This window comes from Pantherophis guttatus, chromosome 8 (genome assembly GCF_059756535.1).
Source record: "Pantherophis guttatus breed Tessera chromosome 8, ASM5975653v1, whole genome shotgun sequence".
In the NCBI taxonomy this organism is placed as follows: Eukaryota; Metazoa; Chordata; class Lepidosauria; order Squamata; family Colubridae; genus Pantherophis; species Pantherophis guttatus.
This window is the reverse complement of record NC_142070.1, coordinates 20,318,982-20,346,716: the sequence shown is the minus strand read 5'-3', so window position 1 is coordinate 20,346,716 and position 27,735 is coordinate 20,318,982. Positions and strand designations below refer to the sequence as shown.

Genomic DNA, 27,735 nt, shown 5'->3' with positions numbered 1-27,735 from the left:
TTATGCCCATGATTTCATGACTTTTATTTCTCTTCATTTCTGTTGCTGTACTTCCACACTGTATGGATGAAGTAGGCACCAGAATAAAAAATGTGGTTGAGAAATCATTCTCATTACAGAATACAATGCTAGATGGAAACAGCCACTGGCCAACAAAATTAAGCCTTCCCTGACATCAACTATGGTAAATCTGTATAACCAATTCATATAAAGTATGAGGGGACATTATCATACTATCACCTCTGTTGCTGGTCTAAGGACCTTTGGGGAAAGATGAATTATTTCCAGGGCTGTCCAAATCTTGCACATTTCAAAGGCATTATCTTTGCTACAACAGCTTCCTTTTCATGAAATATCACATTGGCCAGTTGCAATAGCACCTACACCTGGTTTGTCAAATGCCTAGGAACATTTCAGAAAAATAATTATGTGATAAAATGTGCCGTGGGAAACATGCAGCCTTATATCTTACTTTCCTGTCTGTGGCTCAGTTCTCATTACCACTGGCAAAGTTTTTCTCTTTAATGTGCAGTGAAGCTGATTTCAGTTGTTATGGACTAAAAAGTGACCATTTCTGATCCAGTTCCTGACAGCTGCATGCCACAATCCCAAAGTATCATTTGGGGTACCGTGATGAAATCAAGTGAGCCCTACAGTGGACAAACATTTGATCATGGCAATGAAGTCATATAAAGTCACAAATGTTACTATACATGGTAGACAGGAATTCTTTGTATTTTTTTTTTCTATTTCAGTTGGAATAAGAGTTTTTTTACTAGTGAAATTTTAGAACCTTATTGGCTGTCAAGCACTACCCATTTTAAAGCTGTAATTTGATAAAAGCTCAAACTAGGCAGGATCTTAGTAATTTTGGCCTCCCTGCCTCACTTCACGGCTTTTCACAGAGAACCCCTGGGCAAAGGCAAACTCTCTTCATTAACTAGCAGTTATTGTACTTCTATGTATAATTACAACAGAGGCAACCAAAATGGTTAGAAGGAAAGGCAGCAAGATTCTAGAGGGACTAGTACACAGTACTAGTTTCATTTTTGTAGTATATAATGCCACCTCTGAGTTGTAAACAGCTGAAAACCTAGCCTGTTTAAAACTGCCTTTGTAGCACAAGCTAAGCAGGGATTGCCTTTGGAACAAGTAAAGTTCAAAACCTAAAGTAAGCTCTCACATTCACCATGAAAACGTTGTCTTAGGTACACCACCTGACAACTGTGGCAGTGACAAAAATCATCTGAATCCCAGCTTTTTGTTTTTGCTGTTGTTTTCTTTTGGTGGGTGGAAAGGAAAACAAAGGGGTACTACTTGAAAATTTCTTTTTAAAAGTTCAAACAGTGTTGGGGTCCTCTGCATCAGATTCTTCCAAGTTGTACGATGCAGACTTGCATTTCCCTTATCTATAGGCAATGACAAGAAAACAGGTGATAAAATCCCCCTTCCATCCTGTACATTAGTAAAATGCATAGTACAAATGCTCATGTCAAGGTCGTCACGTGGCCTATACTAGCACTGGGTCATGAAGTGAGGACGAATGCTATCCAACCGCCGGGTTAAGATGTCACACCCAGTATCTGTGACTAGGAGTGTGTGCTCAAACTGAGCAGACCGCTTGCCATCTCGGGTAACTGCAGTCCAGCCATCGGGCCAGGTTTCATCCTGCCACCCACCTAATGAAGACAACGTAAAACAGATTCAATACGGAGAATGAACATAACACAACAGATAACAGCTTTTGCAATTGTCTATGGAGATTCTCAAACATCCAGTTATGGTTGTCCCAAAGGTGCTTTTTCCAAAAGGTTTTGTTCTTTGAAAACATTTCACTTCTAATCCAAGAACTTTCTTCAGTTGAAGAAGCAGCTTCTCAGATGAGAAGCGAAATGTTTTCAAAGAAAAAAAACCAAGAAACTCCAGTTGTCTTTTGGAAAAGTGCCTTTGGGATAGCCTCATCAATTGTTCATTTTTTTAAAAAAGAAAAACCAGCTTTTTACTGTATATCTTATAGCTTATATATATATATATATATATAGAGAGAGAGAGAGAGAGAGAGAGAGAGAGAGAGAGAGAGAGAGAGGGAGGGAGGGAGGGAGGGGGAGGGAGGGAGGGAGGGAGAGAGAGAGAGAGAGAGAGAGAATGAATGAATGAATGAATGAATGAATGAATTTTGGCCTGCTTTTCATTAAGTAACATCTCTGGAAGTATATTACAGCCGATAACCCTGCTATTTTCTCCCCTACAATCATCTTGGAGAAAAGCGAATACATAGCCCCCTCCTCCTCTAATTTGGCAGGCAATTGTTCTTCACCCTCTAAGAACGGCCCCAACATAAGATGATTTATTGGTGCTGTTAAGAAGCTATTTTTCAATCAATTTCTAAGAGAAGACAACCTTTTAGCACAGGTTGATCTTTTAGCTAATGCTCATGTTTTTCCCAAAGTTTATTTTAATAACCATGAGGAAAAACTCATTTCCCAGTACACTGATCATTAGAATAGTTTTGCTATCTGGACAAATTTTATTCACGTATTCTACTCTGGGTATTACCCTGGTAATATAGACCATTTATAGGCTCCATATCCTTATTGTCTCTGCTTCCTTGCACTCTTTCAATTACTCAGTTTTTATATATTTTTATTTATTTATTTATTGGTTCGATTTATATGCCGCCCTTCTCCGGAGACTCAGGGCGGCTTACAATGTGTTAAGCAATAGCCTTCATACTTTTGTATACACCTGCTTAGTAGGCCTTTCGCCCCGCCCCCCAAGCGGTGTTCTTTTTAACAAATTATCTCTGTGAAAAAATATGCAAAAGGATCCAATATTTGCCAATTTGTGGAATATTTTTTTTAAAAAAAATATGATGCTCTCTTATAATTTTATTTACATACATGACATTCAGAGGTATATTTAATAATTCAATTGTGGAGTTTTTTAAAAAGCAAATTGCAACTACGGCTTTCTTAGAAATTAGTATGAGCTGACTAGAGAGACTGTAAGATAGTTTAAGCATAACATAAAAACAACCTAGGATATAATATTTTGTACCTTCAAGAAAAGATGTAACAATGCAAAAATATGCAGCAAGATTTCTGCTCAACATTTGAAATATATTTTGTTTACAAGATAGCAGTTCACCAGTGACTAGGAAATGTTCATACATATAGCTCCCAAATTAATTTCAAGAAATTTCTAGTTAGAAACAGAATTCCTTAGATTCATAACAGCATATTACCTTCACAGATCATTGGTTCTATCGTAAATGCATGGCCAGGCTTCATTACTCCAACAGCCTTATTTTCTGGGAAGCACAATAAAATGTTATCGGGAAATGATCAATTCTCACAGACAAGACAGGAATAAAATACAAGACAACGCTAAAGTACCACAGTGATATAGTAGTTGTACACAGTTTTTAAAAAACCCTTTCTTTTCTTTCATTTACTATAAAGTACTTTGGATAGAGGTTTGGAAAGCTGGATCCAGTATAAAATAATTCACCCAAAACAAAAAGTAGATAAAAAAAAATGAATTTACAAAAATCCTTTCTAATTTCCACTTCCCTACCTGCAGCTGCCAATCCTAACTAAAATCAAGTCTAGTGATTTCCTTCCCACCCAAATAAATGTATACATGCTGTTGCTAATGTGCTCATTTCTTTGGTAAGTGGGGTTATTATGTCATTGGTTTTTCTGTTTTTTTTTTTAAACTATTCTTGTAAACTGTCCAGAATCATTTGCATGGGACAAGCGACTATATAAATCATATAATAATTAAACAAAATACCTAGAATACACATATAAGTGAGTGTATATACTTGCTAAAATGTACATATTGAAAAAGGGCAGGGATTAGATAAATAGTCCCACAATTTAATAATTAGTATTTAAAACTTTCTATAAAAGCTACTCCACTTATAAAATTAAGAGATTTCCATCTGCATTGAACAATTTCATGCAGAACTGACAGAGGAAACGACCTTCTTGGTGTTACACAAAAGGGTTAATACAGTCACCTTCTTTGTACAAGTGAGGAAATGAACAAGAAACTACATCAAACCATGGCAAATATATAACAAGTTCCAGAAATGTCAAGATATAGCATTAGCCTGGCCCTTTTAAAGCAATTAACCATTGTTTTATGAGTTGTTCCCCTACTTTAAGGAAAGAATATAGAGCAGTGATCGCTAACCTTTTTGCCATCGCGTGCCAAGAGAGGGGGGGGAGGGTCATGTACGTGTGTGCCCACACTGATAATTCTATGCGGCCCGCCCTGTGCGCGCAACCCCCCACTTCCCCCGCTCCTGGCATGTGATGGCCTTGTAGGCCCGTTTTTCTTTCTTACCTGGTTCCAGATCCTCTCTATTTATCTGGGAAGGGCAAAAACAGCCTTTCTCAATCCCTCGGAGGCCCTCCAAAGGCCTGAAACGGCCCATGTCTCAACTCCCAGTGGGACAGGAAGTGACTTTTTTGCTGTCCTCAGCCTCTCTAGGAGTCTCTGGAGGCTGGGGACAGCAAAAAAGTCACTTCCTGTCCCAACGGGAGTTGGGACATGGGCCGTTTCAGGCCTTTGGAGGGCCTCCGAGGAGTGGGAAAGGCTGTTTTCGCCCTCCGCAGATGCATAGAGAGGATTTGGAGCCAGGTAAGAAAGAAAAATGGGCCTTCCCCATGCCCTCCCCAGGCCCTCCAGAGGCAGGAAACAGCCTGTTTCCCTACTTCTGGTGGGCCCAGAAGGCCTGAAAATCAGCTGGTCGGCACGCACATGCGCACCAGAGCTCAGCTGGCATGCCTACTGATATGGCTACACGTGCCACCTGTGGCACGCGTGCCATAGGTTCGCCATCATGGATATAGACAAAGTACGAGATATGTATATCCACATCTCATTTCTCAGTCTGGCCTATGTTAGCAGTCTTTAAACTAACTATGCCTATAAAAGCCCTGATTCTACCTGTAGCAAATGTGGGAAAATTTCATTATTTTCAATAAAAGCAATATAACTTCATAATGTATTTACAGTTGCACAAGAATAGAAGACATTCACTTATATGTGTGTTGTAGGTATTTTATTTAATTAGCTATATGGTTTATGTACTTGCTCATCTCATACAAGTGACTCTGAGCAGCTTACAAGAATAATTAAAAACACAGAAAACCCCATGATATAATAACCCCGTTATTATAGAAATGAGTATAAAATCCTTCACTGGCATCTGACCTTGTAGTAAGATTTACAACAGGATAACTATCATTTTACTATCCATCATTCTCCACATACTCTACTGAGAAACACTTCCGCCAATCAATCTGAATTATTAACTAGACTAGGAGAGAAGAGAAGCAGGCAGGCAGGCTAACTAGGAAAGAATGGGCTAGCAGGAAGAATTGTTCAAATTACTAAAATACAGGCAGTCCTTGACTTACAACAGTTCATTTAGTGACCGTTCAAAGTTACAGCAGCACTGAAAAATGTGACTTATGACCATTTTTCAGAGTTATGACCTTTCCCCATGATCACGAGATCAAAATTCAGATGCTTGGCAACTGATTCATATTTATGACCGTTGCTGTGTCCTAAGGTCACGTGATCACCGTTTTGAGCTCCTGACAAGTAAAGTCAATGGGGAAGCCAGATTCATTTAACAACTGCAGTGATTCACTTAACAACTGTGCCAAGAAAGGTCTTAAAACAGGACAAAACTCACTTAACAAATATCTCACTTAACCACAATTAAGCTCAATTGTAGTCATAAGTCAAAGACTACCTTTATACTGTTTGTGGAGCCACCCTTCAAGTATACATCCACAACAATACTAACTGGCTCAGCCAGTTAAGGTGCTGACCACAGTATTCTGATTATAAAATTAGCTTGTCTGCTTCCCAACCCATTTTAAAATGCTCGTAAGACTGAGACAGATATGTGAATGTCACTTCCAACGCCAACTTCACTGTCTTTTAAGGTCACCAGCTATAGAAACGTAGGAAACGATCAGGTTTACTGATTGCTAGCAACCCAACACCAGGTATTGCTTATACTTACTGGCATAATGTGGCACATTGGGAGCGGTGTGGAAAAGCTTATGAATCCCATGTCCACAGTAGCTGCGAACTACTGAAAACCCATTGGCTTGAGCATGTTTCTGTATAATATTTCCCAATTCTCTATACCGTACACCAGGCTTTACTGCAAAGCAATGCATACATTTAGAAATCACAATGAAAACAACGATCGGTATTTATACACATATTCTCTTCTTTTGCGCATGTGCACGTTCTCTCTCAAAGAATTACACAAGAGCTCAGAATTTATGATACGGGGGCAGGGGGGAGGAAGAAAAGGAAATTTTCTGATCAAATACTTTCAAATGTAAAGGTTTCAAGTTTGGACAGACAGAACATTTCAACAGAATACTCTCGGGGAGAACAAGCTTACTAGCTGCCCAGGCTACAAAGACAGTATCATTTCTACTTTTCAGACAATAGTTCCACAGCTACAACTATGGCATAATGCAGTTTGCCTTGTTTGTGGGATGGCTGTATTTAAATAGGGTGGCAGGCACCAGCTTAATTTTAAAAGAGGATAAAGTCACGGAGCATCAGGCTATAAACAGCTATTGGACTTGATGGCTGTTATATTACCTCTGAAATCATGAGCAGCATCATTTGCCAAATCTTAGGAAGCAACTGCTGGTAATCATTCTATATTTGTGAGCCTCCTGAAGGCATCTGCTTGGCCCTCAAATGACAATGAATGGTGAAAACATGGACCTCTGGCCAGGTTCAACCTGTGGCTTGGGTGATGGGTGAATCCAGTTGTTGTTTATAGTTTAGCATGATAGGCTCCTACTTTAATGTGCTTGTTTTACTGAACATTGTTTTAACAGTGTCTTGCAAAAAACCACGGTGGTTCTTATAGGCAAGAAAAGGGAACAGCGACAAAGCCTTCAAAGTGCAAGTCATAATATTTAGGGTAGGCAAGCCAACATCATGGCAAGTATGCCTCTTTTGTATTGCTTCTTAAGACTCTTTAATATTTTTAATTCTTTCTCTTTTAATTACCACAAGTAACATGTTTGTGCTTTAAGAGAAGAAAATTTCCTCTGGTTTTCTCCAGGATTAACTGTTGAGAAAAGTGTTATTTACGTTATTAGTCCACTATGGATTTTCAATAAACATGTAGCATAGTGTTCAACCCAGCCATTTAATCATTCCTTGGGCAACATAAAAAAACCCTCTGTGTCCTGTTTAGGTATGAGTATTAGTTTCCCCTGCAAATGCTAAAGCTTCAGGGGAAGAATTTTGATAATCAGTTTAATCTATTCTTTTGTTATGCAAGCTCATTGCCTGGATTTTGGAGAATTTGAACTGCCTCCAGTAAATGAATATTTTACAAGCTTAGGATGCCTAGAGAGATTATTAAGTTTCATCTTATGTTACATCAATTCATTTTCACTTTCTGCCTCAAAACATTTTTAATTTGTCAACAACATGCGAGGACACAGATTTACAAGAGAAACAGACTGCAACTGTTAGACATTCAGCAAAGAATTCTAAACTTGACATTCCATTAATGTTTAGCCAGTGCTTCTGGAAACGATCAATTTTCTGAAACTTTATTTAAGCCATTTATTGTGCTATTAAAATTAATCATTTTGAATAAACCAGTCATCCCCACCAAAAGGAATAAAATTACAGCAATTTGCAACACTGCAGCATGTTGATTGAGAGAGATTCCTTAAGGGAGGCAAGACTCAATATAACCGATCTTCTGTCTATAATGTGTAAAAAAGAAAATCAGGCACAGGTTTCAGAAAGCTCTTACCTGCATCAATTGCTTGCATTAGGCATTCATATGTTGTCTGAACTAATCGTTTTGCACCCTCATCAACTTCTCCAACATAAAATGTCTCATTGAGATCCCCATGATAACCATTACGATAAACAGTAATGTCCACTACAAGAAACAAAGGGAACACTGCATTTTCCATAGTCTGTTTTTGCAATCCTAACAAGGCTATGGATCAAATATCAAAAACACATCACAAAATCAGAAAGCATCATGCGCGTGCCCCAGGACTCAGCTCTTTTTCTCCTATTTTATTTGACATTTACATGAAACCACTAGGAAAGATAAACCATCAGTCTAAGGCAAGAAATCACCAACATACTGATGACACTCAGCTGTATAGTATCTGATGGGTGCTAGGCTCTAGGGGGAAACGATATTAAGACTCAGATGAAATCCCAGCAAGACAAAATGACTGTTTATCCCAAAAATTACCTAGAGCCAATATAATTTCATATTTAGTGTCTGATGTGATTCTAAGTCCCTGAAAGATTTTATCTGGAATCTTGGGTTTCCTGGATTGAAAGCTCCTCCTAAAACATCAGATAGAGCAATGATGGCGAACCTATGGCACGTGTGCCACAGGTGGCACGCAAAGCCATCTCTGAGGGCACGCGAGCTGTTGCCCTAAGTCAACTCCACCGTGCATGTGTGCACCCCTCCCCCCACTGGCCAGATTATTTTGAGGTCCCTGCAGAGACGCACGCGCATGCACGGGGGGCAGGGGGGGTCGCGCGTGCATGCGCAGGGGCGGGGCACGGAGGCATTGCATTATGGATATGGGCACACCCCTACATGCTGTCGCACGTGCACACATGCTTTCGGCACCTGAGGGAAAAAAGGTTAGCCATCTCTGAGATAGAGACTGGGCCAAGGAAAGCCTTTGCCCAGCTACAGGTGAGAACCAAATGCAAACATTTCTGCAAAAAGATGCTCAAGTGGTGATTATTTCTGTCCTTACCACCTCACAGTTGAGTCAAAATAATCTGTTTTATTTGGGTTGCTTTTGAAGACAAAACAAAAACTAGTCCAAAATGCAACAAGTTGACTGTTGATGTCTCACACTTGAGTCAGCAGACTTTCAGACTGCATTGCATATGAATATTGGAAAATTAGTTGAAAATATAAATTGCTATACCAACAACATGGTAATCAAAAGCCTCCTCGTTTAATGTGGAATTATCAGGAATTAAAAAATAAAAAGGTCCTATTAGTTCAGATTAAAAGTTTCTCATGGTGATTACCAAAAGGCACCTGAAGAAATAGCCATAACCTCAGCATGTAAATATAATTTACAATCTGCTATGGCAATGCAAGTATTGTTTTTCAGACTGGTAAACATTCAAGGGTCTCTTATGTATACAACCAGTTGCAAAACTCCCATTTTCAGTTCAGGCTCCTCTCAAAAAGCTTGATAACCAAAAGGGACAGTTAGTTGGAAGATGCAGAGACTTTTTTTTAAAGAAAGGAATTGTTATAAAGGTTTAAGGCTTTAATTCTGGACAAATATAAAAGTTGTAGAAAAGAAACAAAAAGAACTTAATCGGTTGCATCTGTATACAATTACCAAGTAGGAGATGAATGCACTATGACCAGTAAGCTTCCCCAGCAGAGTTTTTTAAAATATCAAGAATAAAGCATATGTTTTGGAGTTTGGTAATCCCCAAAGCAAAACAAAACTAATATTTTAAGAAGGATATCATCATTGGATAGATGTTTACATAAACTCTCTCTCCAATGGCAATATCCTTCCAAAATCCTATTTCCTATGAAAATATTTATTTGATGTTTCCTACCATTAACAATATCGCCTTCTTGTAAGCGTCGCCTGTCTGGAATGCCATGGCAGATGACTTCGTTTACTGATGTACAGCAAGACTTAGGAAAATTGTAATAATTCAGTGGCGATGGGTAGCAATTCCTGGCAATACATGCCTGAAAAGAATTTTAAATAAGCTTTTCACTCAAAAATATTCCAAAGTGTAATTTTAATAAACGCAGCAATTTTAAGCACGCATAATTTCTGAAAGATGGACTAAAATCAACTATATAGGATTAGACAATTAATCTCTCCCTGGAACAAAGATCTATTTGAGACCCAATAGCATTTTTAAAGGGACATGGTGGCTCAGTGGCTAAGATGCTGAGCTTGTCGATCGAAAGGTCGGCAGTTCAGCAGTTCGAATCCTTAGTGCCACGTAACGGAGTGAGCTCCCGTTACTTCTCCCAGCTTCTGCCAACATAGCAGTTCAAAAGCACATTAAAAATGCAAGTAGAAAAATAGGGACCACCTTTGGTGGGAAGGTAACAGCGTTCCGTGCACCTTTGACGTTTAGTCATGCCAGCCACATGACCATGGAGACGTCTTCGGACAGTGCTGGCTCTTCAGCTTTGAAACGGAGATGAGCACCGTCCCCTAGAGTCGGAACGACTAGCACATATGTGTGACGGGAACCTTTACCTTTACCTTTTTAGCATTTTTAAAATACACATGATGCCTGACAACATATTAGCTTCCCTGGTTTTTTTTTTTATTTTAAGTATTAGGGGAAACTCAAGTCAGGTAGTACAGTGTCTGGCAGGTTTGCAGAAAAGTCTCAGGAATGCACTGGTGCTACAGGTGTAATATTGAGAATCTATGAACTAATGTTACATAGCCACTCCTAACTATGCAGGACATTAGTAGGCTGGATTTTTTTTTAATTAAACACAGTATCTAAGCTTTAAAATATGGTAACTAAAATAGAACCTCATCAAAGTATCCTTACTAAATGAACAGCATGATCTATTTCTTCAGTGGTTACACCTGGCTTCACCATCATGGCAGCAACATCTAAGACTTCTCTAGCAAGCTGCAGATAAAGGAACAGAAATTATTCATAATGACAAATAATTTACATGGAATAAATATAAATACATATAAATATGTAATTAAATTTTCAGAGGAAAGCATGCAAAGACTTTTCCTTTTAGATTCCACTTCATTTTAACTAATGTTGTGCAGTATATACTTACCCTACACACAACTCGCATCCCTTCTATATCTTCTGAAGAAAGGATCTTTATCTGAGAAGTTCCTTTAAGGGTCTGCTCTGACTCGGACATACCTAAAAGAAAGGATTACTACCATTATGATAACTAATAGATTGATCTCCCATGTTTCCTCCAGAAAGCTCAAGGTTAGAAAACTTATAAAGCTGTCCTCTTATTTTATCCCAACGACACCCAATGAGCTGAGAAATGATTATTCAAAAATCACTACAGAGCTTATGGTTCAGTAGGAATTTAAATCTGTTTTTTTCCAGCCCCAGATTTCAACTATTACATTATACCAGGAAATGGTATCTATTCACAATAAATTTTAGAAACAAATGCATGTTGATTGCATGCAAATGCTGTGGAAGATTTACTTCCAGTAAACTACCACAGCATTCACAAATAAATCAATGGTTAATATAAATCAATGGTGTGACCACATCTGGAATAATGTGTGCAGTTCTGGGCACCACACCTTAAAAATGATACAGTGGAACTAAAGATTCAGAAGAAGATAATGAAGGGGCTGGAGCAGTTTCTCTGCAAAGAGGGGTTGCAATATTTGGGGCTTTTTAGTTTAGAAATGAGACAACTGAGAGAGAACATGATTGAATTATACCTACGATGTGGATAACAAGAACAAGGAGAAGCTTTACTCTCCTTCCCAAAAGAACCAGAGGTCACCCATTGAAATTGAATCTTAAAAGAATCGCGACTGACTAAAGGAATTATTTTTTTACACAATAAGCCATTCAACTTTGGAACTCACTATCACAAAATTTAATCCTGGCTACTGGTTGGATTCCTAAGAGTTGGGATCAATGGCTATTAGCTTGATGGCAATATAAGTGCTTCTGAAGACTGTCTACTGCAGGGGTCTCCAACCTTGGCAACTTTAAGACTTGTGGATTTCAACTCCCAGAATTCCTCAGACATCTTTGCTTTGCTTTGCTTTGCTGACTGAGGAATTCTGGGAGTTGAAGTCCACAAGTTGCCAAGGTTGGAGATCCCTGGTCTACTGGAAGACTAGAGAGCTTTCCTGTGCAATTGGTTAGTCATTGTCAGAAGAGATTACTGAACTAGATGGGCTAGGGGTCCAGTCTAGTTGGGCAGTGCTGATCTCTTATATATGGTTTGATCCAGATGAAAATTTGGAATGCTCTGATGTTGAAATGTCGGTACCAGAATGTTCCAGTTCAGAATGGTAGGTTTTGCACATAAAGCCTGCAATTATATCTGAAATAATTTTAAAAGATAAAGGGTATTAATAAAAGTAAAATATAAATCAGGAGCAAAACAAAGAAACCGTGGATATGACACGTCTTCTTATTTGAACTTCCCTTTAATTTTTCTCAAACATTTGGCAGAGTTATCTGGCGAAATATTGTGACCAAATGTGTGTTACCCAACAGAAGGATGGCTAATGCTTGTTTGTGAAATTTTTAAAAAATCACTTCTGCTTGAAATTTTTTGTTGTTGTTGTTGTTTTTCTAAAGCAACTAGTCACCAAACCTGCAGCATAATACATCCAAATGTTTTCGAGACGTACTCATTCTGAAAAAGAAATAGTTAACACAGTTTAAATTAATCACAGGCTCAACAAATGAAAGTTGTACTATGCCTATAATTACCTAAGGGGTGATCTGCATAATCTGGCCTTTGAATGTAACTCGGCACAGGCCTCATTGGCATCTAAATAAAGCACAATTAAGATCTGTTTAAACATATTTATTAGCTTAGTCATTCTGAATGTGGATAACAGTTGCTAGAAAACAAACTATAAAATGGATATTTTCAAATCAAATGAAGGCATATATTAAAATCTCCCATCCAAGAGCCGCAAGCCAAGTGTGTTGTTTGATGAGCCGGTGTCAGATAACAAGAAACACAACAATGGGAGACATCAGCAAAAGTAACTGGGAGTCAGCCTAAGAGTCTAAAAAGAGGACAATAATCCAAGTGGAACAGATGTTGGGGAATCAAAGAGAAGAAACTGAACTGGAACCAGGAATTAGAGACCCGGGTGGATAAAAATCGATGATTTTTTTAAAAAAAAAATTAAAAAAGGATTTTTAAAAATTTAATCGGGTTTTTTTAATTTTTTTTTTTATCGAATTTATTTTAATAAAATGTTTTTGGAGTAAAAATATCTATCTAAAGATAGTTTTCTATTTAAGATACATCAATAATTTAGTTTATCCAGCATGAAATGGAGCTTAGTTATGTAGCATGCAGCTGTATATTCTGCAATATTTACATTTTTGGTAAACTCATTCAATGAATCCGAGCTCTGCAAGTTAAATAGGAAACCTTCATTTTGTTTGCAAATAATATTAAAGATTCTAACTACCGTAAAGCAGGAATCCTCACATTTAAAGAGCACCTGTCATTTCAGTCATGGCAGCGCCTGTTAGCGGGCATCCACTCACATGCTGCATGCCACGTCCCTCACCTTGTTGTGTCCCTGTTGCATCACCAGGCATCCCATTAAAATGAATGGGACTGTCAGTGAGACAACAGCAGGTCAGAGGAGCTGCTGCTGCAGGACAGAGATGACAATTGCTCTTTAAAAATTATGATGTAAATCAAGTTGATTTAAATCAAGCTTTTTTGCTAGTGGTTTAAATCATGATTTAAATCAAATCCACCCTGTTGGAGATAAAGACAAGCGCACACAAATGTCCTTAGCAATTCTCAGCCTTTCTCTCAAGAAGTGGATGAAGAAGAATCAACACTGAGCTCCAATCACATTCCTCTGGGGATCCTTAGCTCCATGAAGCCTGATGCACCCTAGAGAAAAAAATGTTCATCTCCTGAGTAACCCTCCCAAGATGTCTATCTTTAAACCATTCTGTATGTTGGTCTGAAACCTAGTAATCACATTGAACTCCTGGGCTCGGAAATCAAGAGAGTTCTTCTAGTTTAGATGCTCAAATTACAGGCTCAAAAGACAAAGGAAATACTGTTTCTGCTTCTGGTTCAGTCTAACTCTTTAGGAAATAGGGTTCTCTTAGTACTCAAGTTGCCCAATCCTACCTCTCTTCCTCTAATGAGGATTTATCTGAAGTGGCTATAGCTTAAAAATCCTGAGCTATAGGAATGAAACCCAAATAAAAACATTTTAAAAAATAGTCATTTGGACAATAGCCAAGTTTTCAGTAATTTCACCATTCCTTTTTATAGCTATTGAAGTAATTGTATATTTATGACGTTTCAGTTTGACAACATGATGTTAAAAGAGGCAAAAGGGAATTCAGTTACTCTGAATAACAATGGGATACCACATTAGTTCCCAAGGCATTATGTGAGCCTTCCAAAAACCTTCCATTGAACTGTAATATTTAGGGTGGCAAAAGGAGAAAATATTAAATGTGTACTGCTTCAATTATATTTTGATATGCATTTTTGTTTCCTTGCTTTTTGAGTTGAAATAACAAGCCCCAACAAGATAACATGCCCTTGCCTTTAAGGATTGCAGAAGCACTGCAGGAAGCCTGTTGCTCTAATTGTTTAAAAAATTTCTAGTTTAAACTGGATGTTTCAAAACATTGCACTAAGAACTGCAGCTTCTATACAGAACCAGTATTCCAAATTTTCTATAGACTCACCCAGCAAGACAACAGACTAGGAGTTCTCATTTGTATTAAAGTTTGCAAACTGGCAAAGACATTAGTAAGGACATTTGTGTGCACTTGTCTTTGTCTCCAACAGGGTGGATTTGATATCATGATTTAAATCAAATCCACCCTGTTAGAAAAGTATTGGCAATTATTTATGTAAAGCAATTTCCTATGTTCCCAAGTATGAGGTCATAAAAGCCTTTTGAAAACACAGAAAACACATTCTGAAATCGGTTTGCAAGTAACAATGATTTGAGAAACCATAGTTATAACTATGACTCAGAAGAGCCCAGCATAATAATATAACTGTAACTAAATCATGACTGCTTGAGCGGAGAGAAAATGGAAGCATAAATAAAGAAACTTAAACCATGGTTTGTCTTCATAACTTGAAGCACAATCATGATTTAATTCTGAACTATATGCAAATCAAATTTTAATTTGTATTAATCTAATACAGTGCTTCCCAAACCTGGGTAAATTGTCTAGTACTGGGTATAAGTTTTTCTTTGGCTTCTTCACATGAATTATTACCTAATTACAACAGGGACATTTAAATATGGACTTTCTGATAAGTGGTAAAAAGGACTTTCTGGTAAATGATTTAGGTAATGAAGGAGGGACGTACTGCTCTAATATACAGAATATAAGTTATTCTATCTACATTCCTTTTTGATTCTGCAATCACCAACTACATTACCACCATAATCAGCCACTGCACCCATGAGAACAGAAAATTATTTTTTCAAGTTAGTATTTCTTCAAAGACTAAGATACTGTTGTACATGAGTTCATCTCCTAGCAAAAAACCTAAACATTCTGTTAGCAGTCTTTCTATCAGGGCAGGAACTGAATTATTTGTCAGTCCGCTCTACGTGGTTATTTTATGAGTTCACATTATGGCTTAATGCTACATTCAAAGCAAATTACTATGGTTTATTCAAAAACCATGTTTAATTAATCCTAGTTTAATATTATTAGTTTGCAGCAATCCAACCAGCACACAAGTAAGCAATTCAGCAGGATTCATTTATATAAGAAACTTCTTTATATACAATACCATACAGCAGAAACCAGAACCAGAACTCAGAATCCAGAAGTACAGAATCAATAATCACAGAAGTATAGAATCACAGAAGCATTCATATATATACAGATCAGTGAACCTAAGCCACGCCCAGGCTCCGAGCCATCTGGGTCACCAAACAGTCCCCATTGGCTGACCTGTTACCATGTCTATTCCAATTCATGAACCCTTATATACTGACACTCCTCCCTTCATGACTGGAATAGACATAAAACTGCTACTTTTACGTTTAAATCCTTTAACAGCTGTATGTACCAAGTTACCTTTGGCTTTCTCCTATATAGCACTGCATACGGAGTATTATTAATAGAGGAACTCCACAGCCTATTGATTAAATAATTAGCAGTCAACATGGCTTCACATCAATATGACCTGCTCAGACCAGAATCCTCCAGCAGTGAGTCTTTCATTGTTTGTAAGACACCATTGCACCTCTCAACCATGCCATTCTCAGCTGCTGTGTACGGATTTGTGCATCTGTGTTTTATTCCTAACTGTCCCAACCACGACTGAAAACTTGCTGACATGAATTCCGAACCTCTATCAGTTTGCAGCTGACATACTTGTTTATATCTCCTTTCTATGAAGCTTACCCATTGCTTAAATTTCTGTAGCACCTCTATTTTACTCTTTAGTAAATAGCAGAAACCAAATCTGCTGTAGTCATCTACAATGACCAGCACATACTTTGCTCCTCCCAAACTGGCTTGCATTGGCTCAACCAAATCTGCATGTACCAGCTCTAGACCCTTTCTTGTCTGCCTTGTGCTACTTTTGCCTACTGGAAATGCCTTGGACTTTGATTACTTACATACTGCATAGTCCAAGTATGCCTTACATCCTTTTAAGTTTAATCCTTCTCCAAACTGTTGCATCTTTTGCAAAACTCTGAAGCTGGCATGGCCAAGCTTTCTGTGCAAGAGATGATCTCATGAATCATGTGCCACATTTCCAAATGTTTGGACACATTGAACCTTTTGTCCCTGCAACACATAAAGATTATCCTGCTTTATGCCCTATGCACATACATTCCCATTTCTCTTTGTGAGACACTTCCTATTTACAAATGTGGTCTCAAACCCCTTTTGGTCTAGACTAGAGACTCTCAGTAAATTATGCTCCATTTCAGGCACACATAATATATTGCTAAACTTTTCCTTCAGGCATGGAATCACCACACTGCCTTTTCCAATGACTTTAGCCTTCTGGACATTTGCTAAGGCTACTGCATCTCCTCCAGCTGGATCTATTCTGAAAAACAATTTAGAATTATTAACAATTGTTTGACTTGCCCCACTGTCTATTAATCATTTGTCTCTGCTATTACAATAACTAACGTTTGCAACAGCAGCCTGTCCATCTGTTGTATCTTTTCTTTGTAAACAGTCTTCCTTCAAATGAGTCTTATCACCACAAATGAGACACCACTGTTCTGTTGCTTTCTTTATAGAAAATCTTTGCTGGGCTGTAATCTGGTCTCTTCTGTTAATCTAGTGTCTGCAGACATGCTATCTGTTGCTGTTCTCTCTCTGCTCCTTGGGCCCCATCTCAGGAATTTCTCCTCGTGACTTTTTCTAAAATGGTGTTTATTTTCTTCTGAAATCAAACAGGCTTTAAGAGCCTCCTTTCTTAAATCCTGTTCTTGTTTCCACTCAAAAACAGTTGAAACAACGTCCCATGTTTCATCAAGACTATTTAACACCAACAGTACCTTCTGAGATTCAGGGATCTGCATTCTACTCTGTTCCAACTCAATGAATAAAATCTGCATATGCAGCAAATGCCTTTCCACATTGTCTGGTGGTTGCAACCGGGCTCTGTATAATTGTCTTGATAATTCCACAATATTGCATGCTGACACACTCACATGCACACTTCTTAATTTCAGCAAACCTCTTTTGCAGTTTTTAAATTAGCTACATTCAGGAATTGTTCATCTTCTAAATTTAAGATGATGTAGGCCAGTGCCTTATCATGCTGTCTTTGATCTGCTGCTGCTAATGGCCCTTGGGGTGGATTAACAACAATATCCCAGAGCTTCTCAGCCTTCAGGAAGCATTCCATTTTTGCAGCCCAAATAACGTAATTCTTCTGCCCCAATTGAAGCAGAGAGCTCTCTTTGAATTCAACACCTATCCTGCAAGCTTCTCTGCCTTCTTCCTTTTACTTTTTTAACACAGGCAGTCCTTCAGCTTAATTACAGTTCAGTCTTACTGTATCTGGTGTGCTCTGGGCCCATAACCTATTAAGAGTTTCAGCAATCCAACCAGCACACAAGTAAACAATTCAGCAGGATTCATTTATATAAGAAACTTCTTTATATACAATATCATACAGCAGAAGCCAGAACCAGAACTCAGAATCCCGAAGTACAGAATCAGTAATCACAGAACTATAGAATCACAGAAGCACTCATATATATACAGATCAGTGAACCTAAGCCACGCCCAGGCTCTGAGCCATCTGGGTCACCAAACAGTCCCCATTGGCTGACCTGTTACCATGTCTATTCCAATTCATGCACCCTTATATACTGACCAATACATTATTAGTCACTCCCTATACTATCTGCACCTGTCAAGATTTAAAAAGGCCTTAAAATACTTTTTTCCCAGAGCCTATATGAAGTTGGAAGACCTCTTCTAAAAATATATTTTAAAATGTCTGATTTGTTCTCATCAAATTGAGCTGCTGTTTATATGCACAATCATTTCCAAGCTGAGAAAATATTTGCAGAATAAAACCCAAATCTTCTATTATGGACTATCCACTAAAACAGATATGACTAATGTTTCTTTTGTTCTATATACAGCTGGTCCTTGACTTTAGAATACAATTGGAATCAGAATGTCTGTTTGTTAAGCAAGGCGATTGTTAAGTGAGTTGTGCCCAATTTTACAACCTTTTTTGTCTGAGTTGTTAAGCGAATCACAGCAGCTTTTAAGCAAATGATGCAATTATTGAATTTGCTTGTCAGAAGTCATCAGGGAAGATTGGAAATGGAGATCATATGACTCTGGGACACTTCAGTTGTTGTAAATGTGTATGCCAGTTGCCAAGTGCCCGAATTTTGATCAAGTGATCATGGAGATGCTGGGACAGTAATAAGTGTGAGAAATAGTCATAAGTCATTTTATTCATTTCCACTGTAATTTTGAATGGTCCCTAAATTATTGGTTGTCAGTCAAGGACTACCTGTACTGGAGTACTATGTTTCTAAAAGGGACAGCATATTGCTATCAACAAACAAAAAATCTTATGGCATTTTAGAGATTAATAAACTTAAATTTATACAGGTAGTCCTTGACTTACAGTTCACTTACTGACTGTTCAAAGTTAAAATGGCATTGAAAAAAGTGACTTATGACTATTTTTCACACTTATGACCATCACAGCATCCCATGTGATGGTCATGTGATTTACATTCAGATGCTTGGTAACTGGTTCATATTTATGACGGTTGAAATGTCCCAGAGTCATGTGATCACCTTTTGTGACCGTGTGACAAGCAAAGTCAACGGGGAAGCCAGATTCACTTAACAACTGTGCTAATATAACAACTGTAGTGATTCACTTAACAAAGGTGGCAACAAAACTTGTAAAATGGGGCAAAACTCACTGTCAGCCCTGGTGTGCCTGGAGGCACAGGGCTGCCATTCTGGTGGGGAATGAAGAAGCCAGGACTGCCTTTTCTGGTGAGCGCAATGCCCACCGCACACTACACCCACCGGATTGCTGGACCCATGCCAAAACCGACAGTTGGATGGGTGAGGACAAGCCAGAGCCAGCTGACCCATTGCTGATGACGAAATTGCTGTGAACAGTTGTAAGGTGGCCATGTGGCTGAGAAGCAGGCAGACGCCTGAGCGCTGCGTGTGGCTGGCATTTGGACTCTGCTAGATTCCCTGCTTGCTTTCAAGTGACCCAGATTGTGGAAGCCTGAGGGGTGGGGGGCGTGCATGGGTGGATGGGTGGGGCTAGGGAAAGATTTAAACAGTGGGGAGGGAACTGGACGGTTAGTCCTGACTTTTTATTTCAATTGATGAACATCAGTTAGTGCCGGGGGTTCGTGAGAGAAATAAACCATTACACTTCAAGACTGTGTTCTTTGGTATTTTTCCTCATGCTTTAGACCGAAATCTGACGCTCACTTAACAAATTTCTCACTCAGTAACATAAATTTGCTGTCGTAAGATGAGGACTTCGTGGAAGTGGACTCGATTCATGAAAGACAAATAATAGAATTTGTTAGCTTCCATAAAACTCTCTTTAATGGATAGTAGGATAAATACATTATGGTAAATAACTATCAAAATTGTTTAACATGTACACATCTTTAAAAAAATAATTGGACAATCACATTCTCAAACTGGAAGAAATATCATGAAAAAATTAGCTTCCTGTGGTTTGACTGGTGGAAAAACTGAACAAAGTGACACATTTCAGTTATTTCACCCTATTTACCAGTGGATAATGTGGCCTGAGTTTCCCAGTATATCGATAACCAGCCCAGGGATCTGTGTTTATGTCTCCATCTATAGTCCAGGCAGAAACTTCTCGTTTTGCTTTCTCGTCTTCTATAAAACAAAAGTAGAATCATTACTGATTTTAATTAAGAAACTTCATCGAACATCAGAAATTGAAAAGTTAGATGGATAGATGGAACTTCTTTCCACTCTCTTTAGAGCTTTAAATTCCGCCCTCCCACCATGCTTGCTTTTCTTGTACAATCTAACTCGGATACTATTTGTATAAAGATCATTTTTGCCAAAAAGTTATAAAAAAGAAATAAATCCAAATCAGTACTAAAGCACCAGCCTAGTCTTGTCCTGCCCGTTTGCAAGATTCACTATCAAAACTCTACTGTTCCAATCATACTGTGTCTTTATTTTTCAGTTCCTCTGTCTCCCTGAACTCATTTTTAAATACAGGTGCCTCGGCTTACAACAGTTCATTTAGTGACTGTTCAAAGTTAAAACGGCAATGAAAAAAGTGACTTATGATCGTTTTTCACACTTACAACCTGAGTTACCATCCCCATAGTCATGTGATCAAAATTCGGATACTTGGCAACTGACTCATACTTATGACCATTGCTATGTCCTAAGATCATGTGATCACCTTTTGTGACTGTGTGACAAGCAAAGTCAATGGGGAAGCCAGATTTACTTAACAACTGTGCTACTAACTTAACAACTGCAGTGATTCACTTAACAACTGTGGCAAGAAAGGTCATAAAATGGGGCAAAGCTCACTTAACAAATGTCCCACTTAACAACAGAAATTTTGGGCTCAATTATCGTCTAAGTCGAGGACTACCTGTATGCCACATCTTGCACCATTCCTGAAGCAGTGAAAAATCACAACTGTTTCAGAAACTAAAGTCCAAGGTCCCATTTAGACATAGAAATCTACTAATGTGTAAAAAGCATTGTCCATAAAATATCTAGAAAGAAATCAGAAATATTTTAAGAAAGGGACTAAAGTATCAGATCACTTTCATGACCGTACCACTGCAAGCTACAGTTGTGGCTTCCCATGTGTATGAATGTTCTTCCATAAAAAATTGAGAAAATTTATATAGTAATTAAAAAAAGGAATCAAGGAAAATCATAACTTAAACCATTTTCCTCTGTCATCCAGATTGATTAATATTTCCCATTCTGTTATATGAATCTAGCTGCTCTGAATTATCAACTATATGTACATTAGTACAGCCAATTCAACAAATTCAATAAACCATAGTTAAGCAACCCATTATTCAGTGCAACACATAGACTGGGTTTTTTCCTTTTCTGTTATATAAAAGACCATTCAGTACTCTATGAATCCTTGTATGATGTACCTCAGACAGCAAACCCACATTTATTACAACAATAACAACCAAACAGTTATTACAGATTGATTTTAGGATGATTTGATGTCACCATCAACAAAATAGATTGTAAAGGAATATGATAAAATCAAAAGGGTGTACTTGCTTACTTGCTTTCTTGTGTAGCAATTTGTGAGTAGCCCAGCTTCCTTTAAAACATTCCTAAAAAGGCAAATTATATAAATTTAGCAATACTTTGAAACAGATTAACTTTATATGGTTAAAACAGTTCCACAGATTATAAACCACACTCTAGAAAGATGAAGGAAAATAGGTTTTCCTTACAGTTCACTGCACTTCAGTTCAAACAGCAGACACTAATTGGATTTCTTTTTAATAGGGCTCAAAAGCCACTTGACATATAAGTATATATGTCTAATATTGCTTTTATATATTTGTAGTATATGTTTTAAAGCCTAATATATGTTTTTAAAGCATTTTAAAAACATATCTTAGTTTAGTCTTGGACTGGAAACATGGAGCCCTTTCGTATCTTTTTTATTAAACTTATTTGCCACCCATCTCTCGGTTCAAGGCAATTCTGAGTCTTTTATGGCAATATTTGTTGTGACTATATGAGCATTTATATCCAACATATGGAGATGGGACATAAATTTGTAAAAAGCACAACAAACAAATTTTGGCATTTCAAAACGGAAAATAGTTTCCTGGAGCCTAAATGATAACATTCACAGCACTGCTAAATAGTACAGAACTCACCATCACATCTACCCCAACCATTAAAAAATAAAAAGTTTTCATGCAGCTCAAAACAAAAATTTAGCAAAATCATGAAGAGGAGATCCAACCATTGCTAATCCTACATTCCCTAAGGCCATGATGGTGTATCTATGGCACGCATGCCAGAGGTGGCACACAGAGCCCTCTCTGTGGGCACATGCACCATCGCCAGCTGCCCTTCTGGTTTCCGGCTGGTCTTCCCAGGTGCTGGAGCGCCAGAAAATGGCCTGAAAATGGCATGTTTGGGGCCATTTTCAGGCTGTTTTGGGGCCGTTTTTCAGGCCAAAACCAACCTGAAAATGGTCTGAAAAATGGCCTGAAAATGGCCCAAAAAACACCCAAAAAACAGGCATGCGTGTGCCGGCCAGCTGGTCTTCAGGTTTCTGGCGTGTGGACATGCATGTACGTTCCGGTTTGGGCACTCAGTGCCAAAAAGGTTCGCCATCACTGCCCTAAGGCAACATGTAGATGGTTTCTTCTTACAATCCTGTTTTTCAGGAGCCTACTTTAGCCTGGAGTAGTCACTGCAAAAGGCAGCTCCACAGCACCAGTAAAAAAAGGTGGGCAGCTGAATTTCTCATATGTGCAACATTTCCACATCTATCTTTTTTTTTAATCCTTCAAAAATACATTCTGAATGCTTGATTCAACCTCGTTTCCTATGCAAATATTTCCCTCGACCCAGTTCTATTAAAAGCAAGCCTGACTTTCTTCATAATTTGTAAAACTATTGCTCTTTGCAACAAGAGCAAAAATACAACACAAAGATGTTCCCATTTCCATTTCCTCCCAACTCTCATCACCTTCAAACATTAATTTGTTAATGACACAGAGGTGGTTGCTGCCTTTTCAATTTTTTTCCATCTTGCTTTCTTGCATTAATTTCTTAAGAAAAATAATCAAATAGATTTCACACATCATAAATCTTAAAAACCTGACAGAAGCAGAGTCTAATCTTATGGCCTTCCAGCACATTTAACTGGAAGCCAATTAACGTATTTATCATCAAAAAAGATTGCAAAAGGCTTCTTCCTTCAAAACCTAGCAAACATATATTTGTATGAATACCACAGAGACCATGTAAGGTTTAAAACAAGCATTTATTACATACGTACACAAATTTTCCTCAGTTTCCACACTCATGCCATTCATTATGGACATTGCATGTGTTTTACACTATGCACTATACACTATGGTTTATGCTTTTGCTAGTGTGTACTAATATGAATTCAGGTCCAACTGCAAGCAACATCAGGATCCTTAAATTAGATAAATAAATCAGACTTATATTTAAATATGATTTGAGTAGGAAAAAAAGGACACTTCCTTATAACTACTCCCCAAATTTCTGTAGCCAGCTCAGGTAGCTCAACTAGATGACTTTGGCTAATTTCAAATGAGCATGGTACCTGGGTGGTGTACCAATAAGACACCCAAGAACTCTTAGCAAGGCTGAAATATTGAAAAACCATTTTGGAAGAAAATCATGGCAAATTATTTCTCTATTAGTTTCAGTAAAACTACATGGATATGCCCATGTAGTCACCAAAAGCTGAGGCTGATTCAGAGGAATACTCCACATGGAGGACAGAAATGTCAGAAATTTGGAAAAGGGAAAAAGATTTTCCTTCTAAAAAAGAAGGCTCACCTGATTTTAAAAGCTGAACTATGGCAACAAAGCCACGATATTAAATGAAGACAAGGCAGGCCGCCCATGTTCAGAATCACTCCTAATTATGATTGCATTTCAGGATCCCCTAAGACATTGGAAAATTTAGAATAGTTCTGGTGCCAAGGCCTGATTTTCTTCAAATCTGACACAGAAACTTGTTACAGTTAATATCAAAACCTTAGCCTGTGGGCTGCTTTTAGAGGAAAAGTTTTGGCCAAAATTCCCTCGGCAATAAACTAAAATATCCAAAGTGCAACAACAATCACTTGTTGACAGACTGGAAAAACACAGCCCTTGTTTTTTTCTTCTCCAAAATCTGTCTTGTGAATCTTGATGACAGAACGGATTTTTTTTTTTAAATAAAAAAGGGGGGGAGGGAGATATCAGCCTTTGAGTGCTTTGTCCTTCAGCATGTATGGGGCCTATCCCTAATATTAATGAATAAGAAAACGAATCTCGCCTCCCTTGCTTTAGATTCTGACATGTGAACCCCAGGGTAGAAAAAAAACCCTATAAAATGGGGGTTGGGGGTGGAGGTAGAAAGAGGGACTGTAAGAAAGATTTAGGGCTCTTCCTGTACCCAGAGTTGGGTGTGTGGGACTACAAGTGACATCACTGGGAAGAATGGACATTGTAGTCCTTTGCTCTACTGAATCCCAGGTTGAATGATAGTGCCTCAGTTTTGCTTTTTCTCCCTTAGCAACAACCATAGGAAAAAGGCAAACTTGAAAGAGAGAGAGAGACACACACACACATACACACACACACACAGAGAGAGAGAGACCCTACTAGCATAAATGCAGAAATCTGGGCAAAACCATGCAGCCCTTCTGAATTCAGTCCCTCACTTCCCAGCAAAACGTGCTCGGGCGGCCAGAGAACAGGCCCGGGCCCAGCCAGCCTGAGTCACACCTGCCTTGGCAGAGCAGCAACCACCCCACATGTCCCCCAGGCGCAGGAAAGCCCCGCGTCCCGAAGCCCCCAAGTGTCGAAACCGAAAGGAAGGGGGCCGACGCAACCGGGGCCCCGCTCGAACCGACCTCCCGTCGGGGGAATCTCTGCGGCCGAAGCTTTCCGCCGACCCGCCCTTCGGCGGGCAAAGGGCGCCATGAGCAGCGGCGGCTTTACCTGCGAGCAGAAGTAGGATCCCTGGATGCCCAGCTTGATGCAGGTGGGGCACTGCAGCTTGGCCTCGCTGCTGCAGCCCGCCGTCTCGCACACCCGGGCTTCCACCGTCGCCATGCTGCCTGCTGCGACCGCCGCCACAGGAGCGGACGCAGGCGGACGGCGGGAGCAGCGGCAGCAGCCACCGGGAAAGGGCGGAGGGAAAGGCGGAACTCTCGGCCTGGAGGTTTCCCGACTGAAAACAGGGAGGGGCTCCAGGCCCCGCTTGCCCGCCCCCGCCGGCTCTCTCCGCCCTCTTGAGGAGAGGCTGGGCGGAAACGGAGCGAGGTTACGGCGCCGCTTCGGGCAGGCCGCACCGCCTCCCTGGGATATCAATCTCCGACACGTTTCTCTAGTCGCCGGGAGTGTTTTCCTCACCGCTGTGTAAGGCCGCGGTTGTTCCGCGAGTTTGCGCTGGAGCCACGCGCGAAGTGCCCTCCTCATCCGGACTTGTTGCGCACGTCAGGCTTCGCACGACCAACTTACCTAACTCAGATAACGGATCCTTGGGTTCTTTCGATCGTCCAGGCTTGGAGATCAAATTCACTGCCCGGATTAGCTTGGCGAGATCCGCTGGATCCCTGGAATGGGGTTCTTCTGGCTCTCCGGTTTTCTTGGATTTGCTCGGACTTGAGAGGACAGTATATGTTTTTTTCCTACTTGGTGGAGGATGTTAAGGGTGAAAGGGGAGGATAAAAAAAAAAGCCTTCTAATATAAAACGGGCTGATTTAGATGGTCATTCCAATCCTTCTCATCCAAATTCTTTAATGAGAGGTAAAAATGCTCCATTAGCATGGAAAAGATCAAAGGAAAAAATCAGTGCTTAACATCAGAAAAAAAATCCCGAAATAAAAAATACCACATTTGCACATAGTCCTTCTGAATCTGTTACGTACAGGTTTTTTTTAATGCCAACTAATTCACTGGTAGGCCATGGGCTGTCCTGGGGCACCAGTGTGCTTGTATACACTTCAAGCAGAGCCTAGGGGGCCTCTTTTTTCCAATTGACTTTTTACTTTTTAAGATATTGTAATTATAAATAAACAAGTTAAAAGATGACATGCCTGCCACGCACTATGTGGCATACCTTTTATTGCCCGCAGCGTTTCTCAGCCCCATAGTTATGATTTGAAAATAAAAATGATAAATTTCCGTAAGTTCTTGTTTCGTTTGAAAGTACCTCCAGTCCAAATTCATCCACAAAAATACAAAAAAAAAAGAGGTAATGAGGTAAGGTGCATACTTGGGTGTTGCAGAGGATGGCAAGAAATTTTTTTACAAATTTGGCTTCTGGTGGTTGTTCATGACTGGTCACTAACTTTATTTGAAAGTTTATTTTGGCGTCTTTTGTTTTTTTCAATTAGTAGCCTTGAGTGCGTTTTAAAGTATAAAATGCTTTAAATGACCATATATACTACATTAACAAAATTACATGATTCAGCATGAACAATTTTTAAATTGTTGTTAGGTTTCAGAACTGTGAATTCTGTCATTGTGAGTAATTATGTCATTATGGTGAGTATTTGAATCCAATCAATCCTCTTGCATTCTCAGTTAAATGCAATTTCCCAAAATATGGATCTAACTGAATTGAAATCATTGGAAGAGGACAATACATGTATACTTTTTTGATAAAACAAAAAGATTTGGCTACTGCTTCTGAGTATATAAGTTTGCAATATAAAAGTACTTTTGATTAAATTATGTGTTTACAGTGTATACTATCTGGAAATAAGGGCAGAGTTAAGGAACGATATATTACAAATGGTTGTCTTTTAAAAAGACGAAGTGTAATGCTGTTGTTAGATGATTATTGTTAGGCCTTTATCATTAGTGTCATTTTGATTTTTCATTAACATCCTAACAAACTAATTAACAATAGTAAAATTCTTTTACTTAAATATTATAAACTCAAGGAATCCAAACTCCATGACAAGGATAGGTTTGATGGTCCATTTTCTTCCGTGATAGGCTTTTTGGGGGATGGATTATAATAAGTGGTGGGTTGTCCCAGGTTTGGACTGCTTTGCAAGAACTGGTAGTAAAACCAGAGGGAGGCTTCGCCCACTGACCTGGACGTCATCATACATGATCTGCGCATGTGCAGAAGCTTCTGTGTATGCTCAGAAGAGCACGAGAAAAGCAAGAGCACATGCGGGCGCGATGCGAACCTGAAATCAGAAGAGAAAATCTAAGCGGAAAATTGTCAGAAGAGGATCAGAGCAACAGCACATCAATTAAATATTAAGAATAAAATAAAGGATATATTTTGAAGTCATATTAAAATATGTAAGTGTGTGTAATAAAATATTCAATTCAACATTCCTTTCTGATCAGTAACAATAAAATAAGACATTGAAAGATGTTTTATACTGTACATTGAAGATATGTTAATCCAACATTTCCTATTCCTTCACACACACATTCATAAATAATGAATATACTGGTATATACATTGATTCAATAGTGTTTCACAGACTCACTCATTTGATTCTCAAGAATTTTCCTTTTCTCTTTACCCTACATGTTCATAAAGAGAATCGGTAATGACCACATATTTTATCCAATCTTTATTTGATAGGAATTTTGAGTAAACAGCCAGATTTCATTGTCAAGGTTTATCGTCACTGCTTGGTATTTCCAATATGAAGACATTCTGCTAACTGTTTTTAGGAGACTTGCCC

The 27,735-nt window shown here is 38.8% G+C and overlaps 1 protein-coding gene across 1 annotated transcript; it reads right to left on the bottom strand.

Moving 5' to 3' along the window:
• Positions 1 to 27,429, bottom strand: METAP1 (methionyl aminopeptidase 1). The gene is made up of 11 exons (XM_034440521.3): positions 25,015 to 27,429; positions 21,584 to 21,635; positions 20,063 to 20,175; positions 12,523 to 12,583; positions 10,871 to 10,962; positions 10,624 to 10,707; positions 9,652 to 9,790; positions 7,832 to 7,963; positions 6,050 to 6,193; positions 3,245 to 3,310; positions 1 to 1,679 (listed from the first exon to the last, which is right to left on the bottom strand). The coding sequence occupies exons 1-11, from the start codon at positions 25,492 to 25,494 to the stop codon at positions 1,516 to 1,518; spliced, it is 1,527 nt and encodes a 508-aa protein (XP_034296412.2). The 5' UTR covers positions 25,495 to 27,429; the 3' UTR covers positions 1 to 1,515.
• Positions 27,430 to 27,735: the final 306 nt, after the last annotated feature.

Coding starts and splice junctions, on each gene's coding strand:
- METAP1 (XM_034440521.3), bottom strand. CDS start 25,494: ATGAGGAGGGCACTTCGCGCGTGGCTCCAGCGCAAACTCGCGGAACAA. Junction 9,791..10,623: donor TAGATCATGCTGTTCATTTA/GTAAGGATACTT, acceptor AATTCTTTTCAG/GCATGTATTGCCAGGAATTG. Junction 7,964..9,651: donor AGAAGGCGATATTGTTAATG/GTAGGAAACATC, acceptor TGTTTCTTGTAG/TGGACATTACTGTTTATCGT.